General features: G+C 36.2%; 1 protein-coding gene across 1 annotated transcript in view; it reads left to right on the forward strand.

Annotated features, from left to right (window-relative positions):
- The window catches only part of lrp2a (low density lipoprotein receptor-related protein 2a), a gene marked incomplete at its 5' end in the record, with an annotated part of 56,728 nt that overhangs the window by 31,456 nt on the left and 8,545 nt on the right, over positions 1-16,727 (forward strand). Inside the window, 13 exons of the mRNA XM_046844927.1 lie at positions 315-516; positions 741-1,036; positions 1,482-2,148; positions 2,451-2,621; positions 2,716-2,939; positions 3,293-3,470; positions 3,600-3,796; positions 5,645-5,890; positions 8,231-8,359; positions 10,094-10,213; positions 14,524-14,640; positions 15,700-15,816; positions 16,528-16,665. Of these exons, the coding sequence (XP_046700883.1) occupies positions 315-516; positions 741-1,036; positions 1,482-2,148; positions 2,451-2,621; positions 2,716-2,939; positions 3,293-3,470; positions 3,600-3,796; positions 5,645-5,890; positions 8,231-8,359; positions 10,094-10,213; positions 14,524-14,640; positions 15,700-15,816; positions 16,528-16,665 (2,802 nt within the window). The remainder of the gene's footprint in view (positions 1-314; positions 517-740; positions 1,037-1,481; positions 2,149-2,450; positions 2,622-2,715; positions 2,940-3,292; positions 3,471-3,599; positions 3,797-5,644; positions 5,891-8,230; positions 8,360-10,093; positions 10,214-14,523; positions 14,641-15,699; positions 15,817-16,527; positions 16,666-16,727) is intronic.

Consider the following 16,727-nt stretch of genomic DNA (forward strand, 5'->3'; position numbering starts at 1 on the left):
ACTTAGAATGTGGGACTGTCTAGAGCTAGCTGTTTAGCTATCTATTAGTTTAGTTATTTTTTCTTAAAACTGCACAGACTAACATTTCCACTGACATGCATTTACTAGAGATACTAGACAAGTACATGCCTTTTTTCTCATCAATCAAATGGTATATTGTTGCCACAATTGGCTTCCGTACTGCAAGCCGACAAGCTAATTTCTATTCTCTCAACTGATTGAAATTTTTGTCTAAATTCTTTTTTTTTTTTTTTTTTTTTACAAATCTTGTGTTTTTGAGTTATTTTTCTGTTTGATGGGTTTTGAATTCCCAGCTAATCGAACCTGCTCATCAATGGAGTTCACCTGTGTGAATAATCAGCCCCCACAGAGGAAGTGTATCTCCCGGGACTGGGTGTGTGATGGAGATGCCGACTGCTCAGATGCGTATGATGAGCATCAGAACTGTACACGAAGGTCCTGCTCTGCCACTGAGTTCACCTGCAGCAATGGCCTCTGCATCCTCAGTGCATACAGGTTAGAATTAATTCAGTTGTCCTTATATGTATAGGCATATTCATACTACAGCATGTAATTTATCTTTATTACATACATAAAGAAAATGAACATATGTACTGTATATCAGTAAATATCTCACTGTATGCACATGCAAGGACCACTTTGGCAAGTGGTTCACCAATAAAAAGAATTGATTTAGATGCACTTACAAATGCCTTACATGCATCTGTTCTGTGTGGTAGGTGTGACCGGCGTAATGACTGTGGAGACAGCAGTGATGAACAGGGCTGTACATACCAAGCATGTCAGCAGCAGCAGTTCACCTGTCAGAATGGTCGCTGTATCTCTCAGGACTTTCAGTGTGATGGTGACAATGACTGTGGTGATGAATCTGATGAGCTGCCGCACCTGTGCCACACTCCGGCTCCTACTTGCCCTCCTGGGAGGTTTATGTGTGACAATGGAAACTGTGTGCTTTCCAGCCAAGTGTGTGACCATAGCGATGACTGCAATGATAACAGCGATGAGAAAGGCTGTGGTAAGTAAATGTAAAAAGATGCAATACAGTTAACATATGGAAAACCTTTCAGAATTTACAACTCTGTATGAAAAAAATGATGAGGACATTGAAATTTTATTACAGCATAGGAGTGACATAATACATTTAGAACTTTGTATTCATTGGAGTCACAAAAAGAACACAGGACAATTCCTGCTACATATTTCACACTTCCCATTTGTAATTTAAATGAAATGCTTTAAATGCAAAATAAGTAAAAAAACTGAGTAATAACCCAAATGGCCTGATGATACTATTATTTACGCCAGATGTCTGTAAATGGTAACAGTCTGGTACACCTTTGCTTGTTTTTGTTACAGGCATTATAACTCAAATTGTCGGGTGATACAATTGTTTAAAATGTAATCACTGTTGTGTACACTTTTGGTCAGAGATGTTGTTATGATGTGATATTGTGTTTCAGGCATTAATGAATGTACAGACCCATCTGTGCACCACTGTGACCACGAGTGCACTGATACACCCACCAGTTTTGTGTGCACGTGTCGTCCTGGCTACCGCCTTATGTCTGATAAGAAGAGCTGTGATGATGTAAATGAGTGTTCTGAGACGCCCAGCATTTGCAGTCAGATCTGTGAGAACACATTGGGCTCATTTGTGTGCAAGTGTGCCCCAGGTTTCCTGCGGGAGCCAGATGGACGCAGATGTCGCCAGAACAGCAACATCAGACCTTACCTGATTTTCAGCAACCGTTATTACCTGCGCAACCTATCTACAGATGGCGAGGCCTACTCGCTCATTCTGCAAGGCCTTAGCAGTGTCGTGGCTCTGGACTTCGACCGTGTTGACAAACGCCTCTACTGGATCGATGTTAGCCGTCGTGTGGTGGAGAGAATGTTCTTCAACGGCACAGGCAGAGAGGTGGTGCTGAATGGCATTCTGCATGGAGAAGGACTGGCAGTGGACTGGGTGGGACGGAAGCTTTATTGGGTAGACAGCTTTCTAGACTGCCTGAAGGTGTCTGAGCTAGATGGACGCTTTGTTAAGAAGTTGGCTGAGCACTGTGTGGATGCCAACAACACCTACTGCTTTGAGAATCCAAGAGCAATTGTGGTACATCCAAAATTTGGGTGAGTTACTGGTATTCACTTAAACTCTTTTTAGAATACTGAAGTTTTATTATCTTTATACAGTCTAATGTTATTATACTTTCAAGTGGAAGGTTTCAGGACACTTTTCTGGACCTGGATTTGCTTGTGCATTGAGTATGGTACAATTGGTCAAGTTCAAAAGATGTCAAACTTGTGTGCACTTTTTACAATTATAAAAAAATATATATTTGGCATGTCACTAAAGCAAACTTGGTCTTAAATAGCCTTATTTTATGTATGAATATTTATGATGTTTTTGCCCTCCTGCTTGTTATTTGCAGATATGTGTACTGGACTGACTGGGGAAATAAAGCTTTCATCGGTCGTGTCGGGATGGATGGTAACAACAAGTCTGCCATCATTACCACTAAGATCGAGTGGCCCAATGGCCTTACTATTGACTACACCAATGATATGCTCTACTGGGCTGATGCTCATCTCAACTACATTGAGTAAGGAAAAGGTTTAACCATGGTCTTCCTCTTAATTGTTCAACTATAAACATATTAAAATAAAAACTCTAAAAATATGCAATTTGTTCTGCAGGTTCTCTGATTTAGATGGCCGGCATCGTCATGCTGTGTATGATGGTGTGCTTCCTCACCCTTTTGCAATAACTGTGTTTGAGGACACTGTGTACTGGACAGACTGGAACACTCGCACAGTGGAGAAAGGCAATAAGTACAACGGTACTGGGCGCCAAGCTCTTGTCAACACCACTCACAGACCCTTTGATATCCATGTGCTTCACCCATATCGTCAACCCATAGGTGAGTGTGAGACCGGGGAACTCAAACGCGGTGTAATCACATGCTTTGCTGCCGGCTTTCATCCTCTTGGAGCCATTATGTCAATTATCTCTGATCATTATCTCTTCCTTTAAATGTCTTCTTAAGCCATTTTAGCGTTTGTGCCAATATTTACAAAGACAAAGACAATGGCGCAAGTGTTTTCTCTCTTCCCTGTCTTTGGCAAGGAAAGACAATCCCTTTTATTAATCACGTATTTTTCCCAGACAGATTGAAGACTTTAGATACCCTTGTCTTATCTCTGTAGTGGGAGTTCAACCTCTGTTTTTTGTGTTAAGTGCATGTGGTGTAACTGTTTCTCTCTCGGTCCTCAGTAACCAATCCCTGTGGAATGAACAATGGCGGCTGTTCTCACCTATGTCTCTTAAAAGCTGGAGGGCGAGGATACACCTGTCAGTGCCCTGATCACTTCCTGACTTTGCAGATAGGGGGTGTGGCCCGCTGTCTACCCAGCTGCTCCAGCACGCAGTACAGATGTGCTGACAATGAGCGGTGAGTGATTCAGACCTCTGTCTCTCTCTGGCCTGAGTTTGATCTGTGTGATGGTTTGTTGTTTTAGTATGATACCTACATATGTATTTTTCTAACTAAGTGTTTGGTGTGTCCCTTTTCCTGGTAAAGCTGCATCCCTATCTGGTGGAAGTGTGATGGGCAACGTGATTGCAGGGACGGTTCAGATGAGCCATCCACATGCCCCCTGCGTCACTGTAGACTGGGCCAGTTCCAGTGTAATGACGGAAACTGCACCAGCTCACATTTTTTGTGTAACTCAAACCATGACTGCCCTGATGGATCTGATGAGGACACTGTCCTGTGTGGTATGTAAATTAAATCACACAGTCAGTTAGTCATTCTTGTTCTGAACTTCTTTTATATATATATATATATATATATATATATATATATATATATATATATATATATATATATATATATATATATATATATATATAAGAAACCTTATTAAATTTTTTAAGGAAAATGCCTATCCAGTGTATCTATAGAGTAGGAGCGATTATTACTGTCTAACATTCAGAAATGTTATCTTTTACTTGGCATAGAATTTTACAGGTTTCCTCAGTTGCTTTAGAGCATCTCTTGAATCATTCTAAATATTTGCAAACCAGTAAGTGCATTCTCAAAACAATTTGTAGAAACAGTTCAACACATTGGATTTCTTGCAAAAGCCTGTACATTTCTCAAAATCCTTAGTTCATCTCTCAAAAGTAAGTATTTGTGTCAATAAACAAATCATTGCCATCAGAATGACAAGTGCTTTTGTCATTGTTTACAAACGAGATCATCAAAATGTTTAGTCCTGATGTCAGTTTCAGTATTTCTTGATATAAACTATGGTTTGGATTACAATTACTAAAAATGCACAAAGTTGAATTTCTTTTGTTTGGCAATTATGAATTTCAACAGCACAAATGTATTTATTTGATTGCTTCTTTAATTTAGACCATACAGGATTTACATGTTTACTATACTGTAATAGTGTCCGTTTGTTTCTTGGTTGCTTATCCATTTTCAGAAATTTAAATTCTGTGTTTTGCTCTGTCGCCAAATGAAGCAATACACTCGCCTGCATTAGTGACATTCAAGATTCATCTGCTCAATTCATTAATTCCAGTCACATTTACAAATAAATGTTAGATAGAAATTTTAGATGACAGATGATGACAATTGGTTTAAATGATTTGCATTCAATGACTTGTGCAATAAACTGATGCAGAGATGTTTTTCAGGTGAAACCAGTATAACATATTTTGATCAACAACACATAAACAACTAATAAACAACTAATAATAAAATTCTCAAAACTACTTGTTCAACCTCCACATCATTTAGTCATTTGTGCTTATCATAGGAACATTCTTATCTCTCTTGCGATCAATATAAATCAATTATGCAATCAAATAAACAAATTTGTGCTGCTGAACTTAATAGATGCCAAAACAGAAGGAAGTAAAATTTTGTGCATTTTCAGTCACTGTGATCCAAACCATAGTTTATATTAAGAAATCCTGAAACTGTGCGCCATCACACTGACAACATGACAAAAAAATTTGACGATACTGTTTGTGAACATTGACAAAGAGACTTTTCATTCTGACGGGAATGAGATGCTTATTGACACAGATACTTACTTTTGAGAGATTTTGAGAAAAGTACAGGCTTTTGCAAGAAATCCAATGTTTTGTGCTGTTTGTACACATTGTTTTGAGTAAGTACACAATGTAAGTACACAATGCACTTACTGGTTTGTAAATATTAAGGATGATTTGAAAAAAGCTACAAAGCAACTGAGAAAAATTGTATTTCACTAATAAATTCAGTAAAGCATTTTACCAAAATTAGTGTCTCGTGTCAAGATTTATTGACCATCCATAGACTTTGATTATATAGATTCTCTAGTGCTTTCTCAGAAAATGTAATTGTTGTTTGGTGGTCATTATTTATTAGATATGTGCTGGATATAAAGTTTACATATATGGCACACGGCAAACCCTTATGCAAATTATTTTGCTTATACACTGAGCATTTCAGGGTTAAATCACTTGGTGTTACTGGAATTTTCTGATTCAAAATCCATTTATCTAACAAAATCATTTAAAAAAAAAACATTTACAGGGTAACAGAAAGTTGATTTGTTCCTCTTTCAGCAACACACCAATGTGAGTCGCACCAGTGGCAGTGCAGTAATAAGCGCTGTATCCCAGAGGCATGGCAGTGTGATGGGGAGAACGACTGTGGAGATGGTTCAGATGAGGAGCCCTCACATTGCTCCAGCAGAACATGTCGTCCTGGCCAGTTCAAGTGCAGGAATGGTCGTTGCATCCCTCAAAGCTGGAAATGTGATGTAGATGATGACTGTGGAGATAACTCAGATGAGCCCATTGATGAGTGCAGTGAGTATAAAATATGATTTTGTTTCTTGTAGTGTATTTTTTTTCTGGTAGTGTTTTGATCGGGGGTTCATACATGACAGACAACAGTATAAACAATATTATACAGTTACTTTAATTTTGCTCATTTCACACAAAAATAAAATGCACCCATTTTAAACAAACATGATTTTCAGCTTACTCTGATTTAGTAAGATTCGAAATAATGTGTGTGAAATTTGATAAATTAGAGAAACGGTTTGTGTTACAAATAATAGCACCAGTAGCACCTATTACATCACATACAATGTCAGTGGCGTAAACAATATAGAAATTGTGTTTTAACATGCACTGCATTTCCCAATAGTTGAAAACTAAACACGTGTACCATTCGTAGCAGTAAGACATGTTAAAAAACAGTTATACATCATGAATAAATGAATGAGTAAAAAAGTAAGTGTTCAATATGTTAATGAGGTAAATATGTGTCAAAGTTTTATCAGTGTTGGTGTGGTGGATATAATATTAATTAGCTTTAATCTGATAATATTACATCCCTAATTCAACAGAAGTTCTAAATAAGATAAAAATCAACATAAAATGACAAATAAAATAAATAAATGAAAGATTTTTATTGGTATATGGTATAATTCTATCATCAGCTGCTATAAATACATGCACAAATCTTGAGCATGGAAATGTTCAGATGTTTACACTGCAGGAACAAAAAAAATCATTTTGCATTTCACACAGCATTGGCATTGCATATTCTGTAAGCCAAATAAATAAAACAGACAAGATATTCTATTCATCTGCATGTGATAGACACAGTCCTCCATAGTCCCAGTTTGTTCATATTTTCTTTCTCCTGGAAACCCACATGCAAAGTGGTCTTACTGGAAGATCCACAGACATATAGTGGAATATTTTGGTGTGATTGGCGCATGCCTTACATCCATCCACTCAATCCACAACTTTGCTTACCAGTTATGATACTATCTGACACACGATGCATTACAAGAAAATATGACAAATATTAAAGGAACACAATGTGATGTGTAGAACATACACTCGAAGTAAGCACATTAATTTTTCAATGACTGTTAATGCAGTTATATACTGACCAGGCATAATATTATGTAATTTTACATTATAACCGGCGAGTGAATAACACTGATTATCTCTTCATCATGGCACCTGTTAGTAGGTGGGATTTATTCGGCAGCAAATGAACATATTGTCATTAAAGTTGATGTGTTAAAAGCAGGAAGCGTAAGGTTTTGAGTGAGTTTGACAAGGGCCAAACTGTAATGGCTAGACAACTGGGTCAAAGCATCTTGTGAGGTGTTCTCAGTCTGCAGTGATCAGTATCTATCAAAAGTTGTCCAAGGTAGGAACAGTGGTGAAACAGCAAAAGGGGGACCAACACATTATTAAGCATGTGGTCATAATGTTTTGCCCGGTCAGTGTATATCGTAATACTTATGTTTTTAACAGATTGTATATCATTACATTTTATAGTTTTTTCTCAGTTGCTTTGGAGAATTTCTCAGATCAGAAATGAAATTCTTGAAACTACTTGTTTAAACTCTACATCATGGAGTCAACTGTCTACATCATAAAAGCATTTCTTGTTGCTTTGATCAAATTGCAAATGCTTTGGTACATTCATTTAATTGATTGTGTAAATTGGTCTGCTCTTTCCTACAATATCAGTTCTTTAATATAGGTTAAAGGTGAATCTCATGAAATTTCAGTTGGGCGAAACACAGAATTATATTTTCAATAAATGGATGAACAACCAAAAACAAAAATTATTTTACGGTACAGTAAAGGTGTAAATCTGCCAGTCTATTGCAATCAATATAAACCAAATTTGCAATCAAATAAATCTGTGCTGTTAAAATTTATAGATGCCAAGAAGAAATTCAGCCTTGTACATTTTCAATCATTGTAATCCAAACCGTAGCTCATATCAGGGTTAGGGTTAGGGTTAGGGTTATACTAAAACTGTTCACCGTTTTACTGACAACATGACTAAACATTTTAACCATTTTGTTTGTAAACAATGACAAAAGGACTTGTTATTCTGATAGCAATGATTCGTTTTGAGTGAAGTACAGGCTTTTACAAGGAATCCAGTGTGTTGAGCTGTTTTTGCACAAATAGTTTTGAAAACTGTTTTTGCACAAATAGTTTTGCAAATATTGCGGATGATTTAAGAAACGCTCCAAAGCAACTGAGAAAAAGTTTAAAGGACTAAAGGGCAAATTGCAAAATTATCTTTGAAGTAATCGAGGCATATTAGTATTAGTTATCGGATTATGTTTTGTTGCTGATTGTTGCTTTGTGTTTTGTTTATAGTGGGTCCAGCATATCGATGCGACAACCACACTGAGTATGACTGCGTTACAAACTACCGCTGTGTACCTCTGTGGGCTGTGTGTAATGGACAAAACGATTGCAGGGACAACAGCGATGAACAAAACTGTGGTGAGTGTAATAGTTTTTTGTTAGAAAGTCACTAGGGATAAAAACCAACTGTTAAATGAGGGAGTGAAAATGGTGTGTCTAATTTAAAGCACCAGTTTTAAGCACAATCTCATTTAGCTACGATCCTTACACAAACTCATTAAGATAACTTTCTAAACACATTGGAATAGCTTAAACCTAACTTAATTTTATCCAGTTTTTAAGATAAGGGTAAGAATATGCTAAGTATATTGTCAATAGGTATTTAAATTTGTTTGCAAATTCATTTCCTGTGTGGTGAAAACTTAATTATGTTTTAATTTTCTCAGTTGTACATTAGCAGCCAAAGAGATTGCTCTGATGAATGACTCCTTTTGACCTCTCCCCCTATTCTCCCTACTTGTCCGAGGCTACGGCATGGATTTATGGTCTCGGTGTGTCTTGTTCTGTGTCAGGCACCAGAGTAATCCTATGTGTACGTCTTTAAATGTGATAGAAGCACTATATTATATGTAAGGTTTGTTATTATATATGTGATATAATATTTTAGCAAAATATTCAAATGTCTCAATAATCTGACGAGGATAAAGTATTGGGATAGCTGCAAGTAATTGTTCTGATGCTGAAAGTAACTGGTTAAATAATTGCAATATGTTTATTTGGGAAAATAATATACATAGAAATTTAAAAGGAGCAAGTGGAAAAGTAATTCATTATTAAATCGAGTGATTTCAGTTCATTTTTAACAAAAGCAACTGCAGTAAATCTATTATTGAATTTTCCATAGTTAAGTCTAATGTCTATTATCAAGAACCTAGAAATAGTGTTGGGACATTCCGATGTTTCTATGCACTAAGTCACATGTAAGTGCATTTATGCAAATGCAGTATACATCTGTATATAGAAATTCCCATGCAACCTGTCGATGCAGATTGAGTTCTGTGCTCTGTGGTCTGACCCTGACACACACATGCACATATACACATATGCACAACTCTAGTCCTCCCAAGTGTTATCAGCATCCCCCACTCCATTAGTGCCATCCTGCACAGAGAGGAGAGATCTCCTTAATCTGCGTGTAAGAATGCCAGGTGGGGCACCTCTTGGACCGTGTGTGTGTGTGTGTGTGTGTGTGTGTGTGTGTGTGTGTGTATCTGTATGTTTAGCAGTGTCTGCTCTTCTCCTCTCCTCACTTTTCAGATCTTCTCTGTAGCAAATCTGCTATGAGTCACTGGTCAGCATACGTGTGTGTGTTTGTGTGTATTGAAAAGGGGTGTCTATACTCCCTTTACTACTTTCATCCTTGCTGTAATTAAATTCAGTGTTTTGTCTCCCTTCGTGGTTGAATGCTGCATTTATTATCATGTCTTTATTAAACAGCATGCCACAAGGTGCTAAAGAATGTTTCATTTATCTCTTGCGTCTGCGGACTCAAATTGTAAAAATTAGTTCAGATAACAAATTCGTACAAGTGAGTGATACCGCTTGTTCCATGCCATGTAAGCTCAGAATGTTCAAAGAAAGCAGCATAACTGATGTTCTGTGTTCCCATTTGCATTTTGCCCGTTTATATATTCAGTTCAGAAATGTAATAATCATTAACAAACATTATATTCTTTACCCCATTCTCTGGTCTGTTATGGTCAATAAAAGAGGATGTGCTCACCATTATCTGATTGAATATAGTTAATGAATATATGAGCCTTTCTGTGAGTAAGTGTGTATTAAAACTTGACCCCTGTGTCATGTTTATAGAGGAGTTGACCTGTAACCCTGCTGGAGATTTCCGCTGTGATAACCACAAGTGTATCCCTCTGCGCTGGAAATGTGATGGAGACAATGACTGTGGAGATGGATCAGATGAACACAACTGCAGTGAGTGTCTTGTCTCTTAGGAAATCTAGCTTGTGTCTCAGTAAATGGTTTCTTTGAAAATGATATGTCAGGTGCAGGTCATATCATGGTCAGTTGGAGTGCGGTTGAAAAACTATTTAATAGCAGGACTTATATTCTGGGTACAATTAAATTTCCATTTCTTTTTACTATAACACATAGCTGTTGCTTATGCCACACCATGTAGGCTTTTGCAAACTTTTTCACAGGTATTGCAGTTTTTCTCAGGTGCTTTATCATCTAGTCAATTGTGCATATTATACAACTATTTACACCAGTTGTCATCATCTGGAAAGCTGACATTTCTATTAAATGTGTCTTAAATTGATGAATTATGCAGATGAATCTTGAATGACAATTTCTGAAAATGGATGAACAACCAAGAAACGAACAGAACAAACGGACACTATTACAGTACAGTAAAAGTGTGACTCCTGTCCTGTCTAATGCAATCACAATAAATAAAATATATCAGGAAATACTGAACATGTGCAGTGCCATACTGACAGCATGATTAAACATTTTAACGATCTTGTTTGTGCACAAGATGGCAAAAGGACTTGGAAGGAAGGAATTGATTTCAATGAGATGTTCATTGACAAAAATATTTACTTTTGAGAATTGAACTAAGGATTGTGAGGAGTGTGAGAAAAGTACAGGCTTCTGCAAGAAATCCAATGTGTTGTGCTGTTTGTACAATTTGTTTTGAGAAATGCACTTATTGATTTGCAAATATTAAGGATGATTCGAGAAATGCTTCAAAGCAACAGAGAAAAACTGTAAGTAAAAAGAGATGGCATTTATTAAAGGTTCCTTGTATTTTGAGAGTCACTCAAAAAAAGCTGAGTTCCATTAAAATTCTGCAAATCAGCTGCCAGATTTTTCTTGAGCAGAAATGTCAAAAACACAGTTTTTCCATAGTGTCTACACCAAGGCCTTGAATCACACAACAATACTTTTCTTAAAAGATGAACAAAATTAAGGGTTTGAAAATGCAAACAAAACAATTGGATAGATTATATATATTTTGCCTTTAGCAGTAATATGATGTAACATTAATGTAATATGCAATTTAAAAAAATGGAAAAAAAGGCATTATTATGAGAATGCAACCAAAGCAAAAATTTAAATAAAAGCCTTGTATAATGGCAAGAATAGCTGTAGATGCTAGTACTAATAGATCCTAGTTACAGATACTAATAGATACTAGTTACAGCACATCCCATTTTATTTATTTTAGTTTATTTATACACCAACAGTTATAGTTTTTTTCTTAGCTGCTTTGGAGCATTTCTCAGATCATCATTAATATTTGTAAGCCAGGACGTGTATTCTTATAACAATTTGTACAAACAGCACAACAAATTGAATTTCACATCGACGGTCCCCAGTTTTAGTATTTCTTGATATAAACTACGGTTTGAATTACAGTGATTAAAACTGAATTTCTTCGGTATGACATCTATAAATTTCAACAGCACAAATTGATTTATTTGATTGCATATTTGATTTATATTGATTGCATGAGACCAGACAGGATTCACACTTTTACTGAACTGTACTAGTGTTCGTTCATTTCTTGGTTATTCATTTATTTTCAGAAATTTTTATTCTGTGTTTTGCTCTGTCACGAGATTTACCTTTAACCTATTTTAAAGAACTAGTTGATCATTGGTTGATTTGATGCTACTCACTCACCTTTAGTCGTAACATTCAAGAGTCATCTGCACAATCCATCAATTTAAGACACATTTACAAAAAGATGACAGATGGTTTAACCATTTTGCATTCAATGGAAACGCTCCGAAGCAACTGAGAAAAACTGTAAGAGCTCAGCTCTGTCACACTGATCTCACTGCAAGTAACAAAAGAAGGCTGGCAGTTTTTTTATCCCAATGAGAACATTGTTAACTGCATCCTCCTGGATGCAGGGCAAATGGCACAGACTGTGTGATCCAAATTCCTGCTTGCCTAAGCAGTGTTTTTATCCTGTTTGTCTGGACACATAATTTAATATAAAGCCACAGGATACTAAAAGAGTATCTTGAAATCACAATAGCAGTTTATTCCGAAGTTAGAATTTAGGTCTGAATTTCTATGACTTACAAATAACCCAACTTTGAATATGGGTTGAAATGAACAAGAGTCTTACCATGATTTCAGAGCTAAATAGTTTTATTCTTTCACTGAGTAGGCCTTAACCATGGCATGCTGGGAAAATGGTAAGATTGTAACTATTGTTACTATATGATAGTTAATCTATTACTGGGTCCTATCTAAATATGTAATAAACATAGTTACTGTAATTGTAGTAACCTTGTTTCTGATTGTGACGGCTTCACAGCTTTATAAATCTTCAAAAAAAAAAAACAGGAGGGAGAAGTATAGGGAGGCTAAACAGTAAGAGGTTATAAAAATGGAGCACAAGCAAGAAGAGAAGCACTATGATGAGGATTGTGAGTCGAGTGAAAGGATGAAGGGAGCCTGCGGTAAATCATTGAGTTTGTACACTGAAAGGGGTGCTGATTTTTTCAGCACTTGTCTCTCCCCCCACACAGGAGCTGCCGTGTTGCAGTGTGCAGTGCACAGCTTTACTCCTCCTAATGAATTCATCTATGAACTCACCTCATAAAAATGGCCCTCAGAGCAGAGGGGGGTTCTTTCTTACTGTGGCAGGCTGTGAAAAACAACCTGTGGCTAATTAGATAACCCTTTAATCCTGTAACAGGAAAACACAACATAACCAACTTTTATCAGAGTTAAATGTCTGGGTTCAGTGTGTAGAAATTTACTGCACTTTTAAATTCCAATTTTCAGTTTTTCTCTGATAACATAATTCTCAATAATAACATATTATTGCTGTCAGAATAACAAGTCTTTTTGTCATTGTTCACAATGTTTAGTCATGTTGTCAGTCTAAAGGTGCACGGTTTCAGTATTACTGTAGGCATATATGAATTTCAACAGCACAAATTTGTTTATTTGATTGCATATTTGATTTATATTGATTGCATGAGACCGGACAGGATTCACACTTTTACTATACTAGTGTTTGTTTGTTTCTTGGCTGTTCATCCATTTTCAGAAATTCTGTTTCCCTCTGTCTGTCACCAATTGAAGGTTAAAAGTTAAATGTTTTGGGGGTTAAGACTATTCAGGTGAAACAAGTATAATATATTTTGATCAGCATGACAAACAACTAATAAAATAGAAACAGCAAATAACTGTACACAATTGATTAAATGAATGTACAAAAGCATTCGCAATTTGATCAAAGAAACGAGAATGGGTTTGATAATGTGCACATGTGACTATATCATGTGGAGGTTGAACAAGTAGTTCTGAGAATTTCATTTCTGATCTGAGAAACGCTCCAAAGCAACCGAGAAAAACTATAACAATAAAATAATTGTATTTTATTATAATTTGCTCGTATCTGTTGGAGTGTTTTCATTCTGAAGACATGGGACACTTCCAGTTAAAACATTTGAAACAAAATGTTGCGATCACATTTGCGAGCAAAGTTCCATTGCACATTATTTGAGGTCACCCTTATTTTCTATTTGCTTGTGCCCAGTCTTATTTGATTATGATTGACTAAATTCACCTGCTGTACAGCTTTCATCTTCCTTGTTGTTTTTCTGTTGCACTGACTGTAGCCTTTTCCTCTAGTTCACATTTCAGTGTGGTAATCATTGAGCCCCCAGGATCTGTCAGTGGGTATAGATTTATTCCTCATCTTATACCCATACACTTGTTCCTTTTATTCTCCTACTCTCCTATTTTTATTATTCTTTTTACACTTACTGAATAATTCATAGTATTATGCTAAATAGTTAGAAGTAAATGATAAGTTGTTGTGTTGTAGGAAGGTAAATAAGTAACCTGAAAGAATTTCGGTATGGCTTCTGTTCTTTCATGAGCTTCCTGATAATTAACTAGGCCTTGTACTATTTTTAAAACAAACAAAAAAAGACTAATAAAAATAAATATGAATTACAATTTTGGATTGTGTTCATAGTTGAACAGTAAAATGCATGTGTATGTATTGGGTTATTGTTTAGTTTTACTTTTTAGTTTTTATTGTCTGTATTAATTTGCATTCTGTGAGAAAGGCTCACGTTGAGTGTGTACTTACAGTACCGCAAATGTTCTTTATTTTATTAAAAGACATTTTTCTGACTTGTTCTGTGTAAAGGAAACGATTCAGGATTTTAAGGATTATCTTTAAAAAATGATAAAGAAGCACAGACGTTTTGTGACGCTTTTGACAAAGTATTGTGCATCCGCAGGCCCTCGAGCATGCACTGAAAGCGAGTATCGCTGTGACAACCTGCGCTGCATTCCTGAACGTTGGGTGTGTGACCATGACAACGACTGTGAGGATAACTCGGATGAAAGGGACTGTGGTGAGCTGAGCCTCTTTGTTTTCTTGGCGGGAGTATACAGTGGGGGGCGTAGCAGACTCATTCTCAAACCTTCTCCTGAACTGCTGATGCAGAACCATCTTTTATCAGTTTTTAGTGGTTTTACGTGCCATATAATTAATGACTGAATAATAATTTACTTACGAATCATGTTGCATCATGCATGAGCACTTTTGAATTCTGGATTCACAAAGGAAATCAGTTTGTTTGATGATAATGCATTAACCATGAGGCATTCACAGGGAATTATACAAAAGAGACCATTATTCCGCTAAATACTTGCTATTTTGAATAGGCCTGTAAAGGTATTAATCAAGTATGTCACTGAAATAAAAAAAATTCACATACTTTAGATCTTTACAAGATTCATAATTAAATTAGAACGATGATAAATGTTATGTGTGTTTACATCCATTTCCCAGAGTTTTTTTTTTTTTAGTTATTTAGCCAGGTCTGTGTAATAAAAGGGTTTTCTACAGCATTGCTAAATATCTCATTTTACTTGAATGTTACAGTTTTTTTTAGTTGTTCTGGAGAATTTATCGAATTGTCCTTAATATTTGCAAATCAGTAAATGCATTTCTCAAAACAAAATACTTAATTAATCCATGACATGAACAACTGATAATGTAGGAAACAGCAGACAATTGTACACATTCAATTAAATGAATATACAAAAGCATTCGCATTTGATCAAAGCAACAAGAAATGCTTTTGTGATGTGCACAATTGACCAAATGATGGGGAGGTGGAGCAAGTAGTTTTGAGAATTTTGTTTTTGATCTGAGAAACACTCCGAAGCAACTGAGAAAAACTGTAAGAGCTCAGCTCTGTCACACTGATCTCACACATTTCCTGCAAGTAAAAAAAGAAAGCTGGCAGTTTTTTTATCCCAATGAGAACATTGTTAACTGCATCCTCCTGGATGCAAGGCAAATGGCACAGACTGTGTGATCCAAATTCCTGCTTGCCTAAGCAGTGTTTTTATCCTGTTTGTATGGACCGGAGACTGGTGTGTGAAGTATAATGTAACTGTTTCAGAGTTGCGGACCTGCCATCCTGGATACTTTCAATGTGATAGCGGTCACTGCATCTCCGAGCACTTCAAATGTGATGGCAACGCAGACTGCTTGGACTTCACTGATGAAATGTCTTGCCGTGAGTTCGTCCTCTTTCTTTAAGGCATACCCAACTCCTGGCTAGAAGCCCATGTCAAACAGATACCACAGAGTTATTAATGTGTACTTTTGACACATGCTTATGAAAATATCCATCCCAAAATTTCCGTATCTAATACGTGGGGGTGGGGTTGGGTTATAAGTAATAGCAGTGCTGTTTTGACATGATTCTTGCAAATGTGCTCCTTTCTCATTAATCTCACTTAGTGCTATTGCATTTCTTTAAAAAATTCCATTTGAATGGTAATTACTTCACATATAAATTGTATTTACTTTCATACAGTACAGCTAGACAGAATTTTACTATGTATTTCTGCACTGTGTATCCTTATAACTGAACTCACAGAAGGTAAATTTTTTTTAATATTCTGGGAATATTATCACTGTATAATAAACTTTTCAGGATTATTAGTCTTTACTCACAGTGACATTGCTGGATCCATAACATGGCATAATATGGTGCACTAGATGTTTACTCAAAAGAAAATACAGTATGAGATTCAGTCAAGAAAAGTAATTGGATGATTTTTAATATAACTAGAAAATTGCAAAAACACATTTGGCATCACAATGACATTTAGTCATATACATTTTTCTGTATCAAGTGACTCAATGTATGACCCCAAATAGTATTATTTAACTAAACAGTTTAAGTGTGTAGATATATTGACATCGTCTGTGCTCTTTGCAGCAACCCGCTACCCGAATGGCACATACTGTCCTCCTTTCCTGTTCGAGTGTAAGAATCATGTATGTGTTCAGCAGCACTGGAAATGTGATGGGGACAACGACTGTGGTGATGGATCAGATGAAGAGCTGCATCTCTGCTGTGAGAGACCACAAACATACACACACATTAGATAGATAGATAGATAGATAGATAGATAGATA

This window comes from Silurus meridionalis, chromosome 3, assembly GCF_014805685.1.
Source record: "Silurus meridionalis isolate SWU-2019-XX chromosome 3, ASM1480568v1, whole genome shotgun sequence".
Lineage (NCBI taxonomy): Eukaryota > Metazoa > Chordata > Actinopteri > Siluriformes > Siluridae > Silurus > Silurus meridionalis.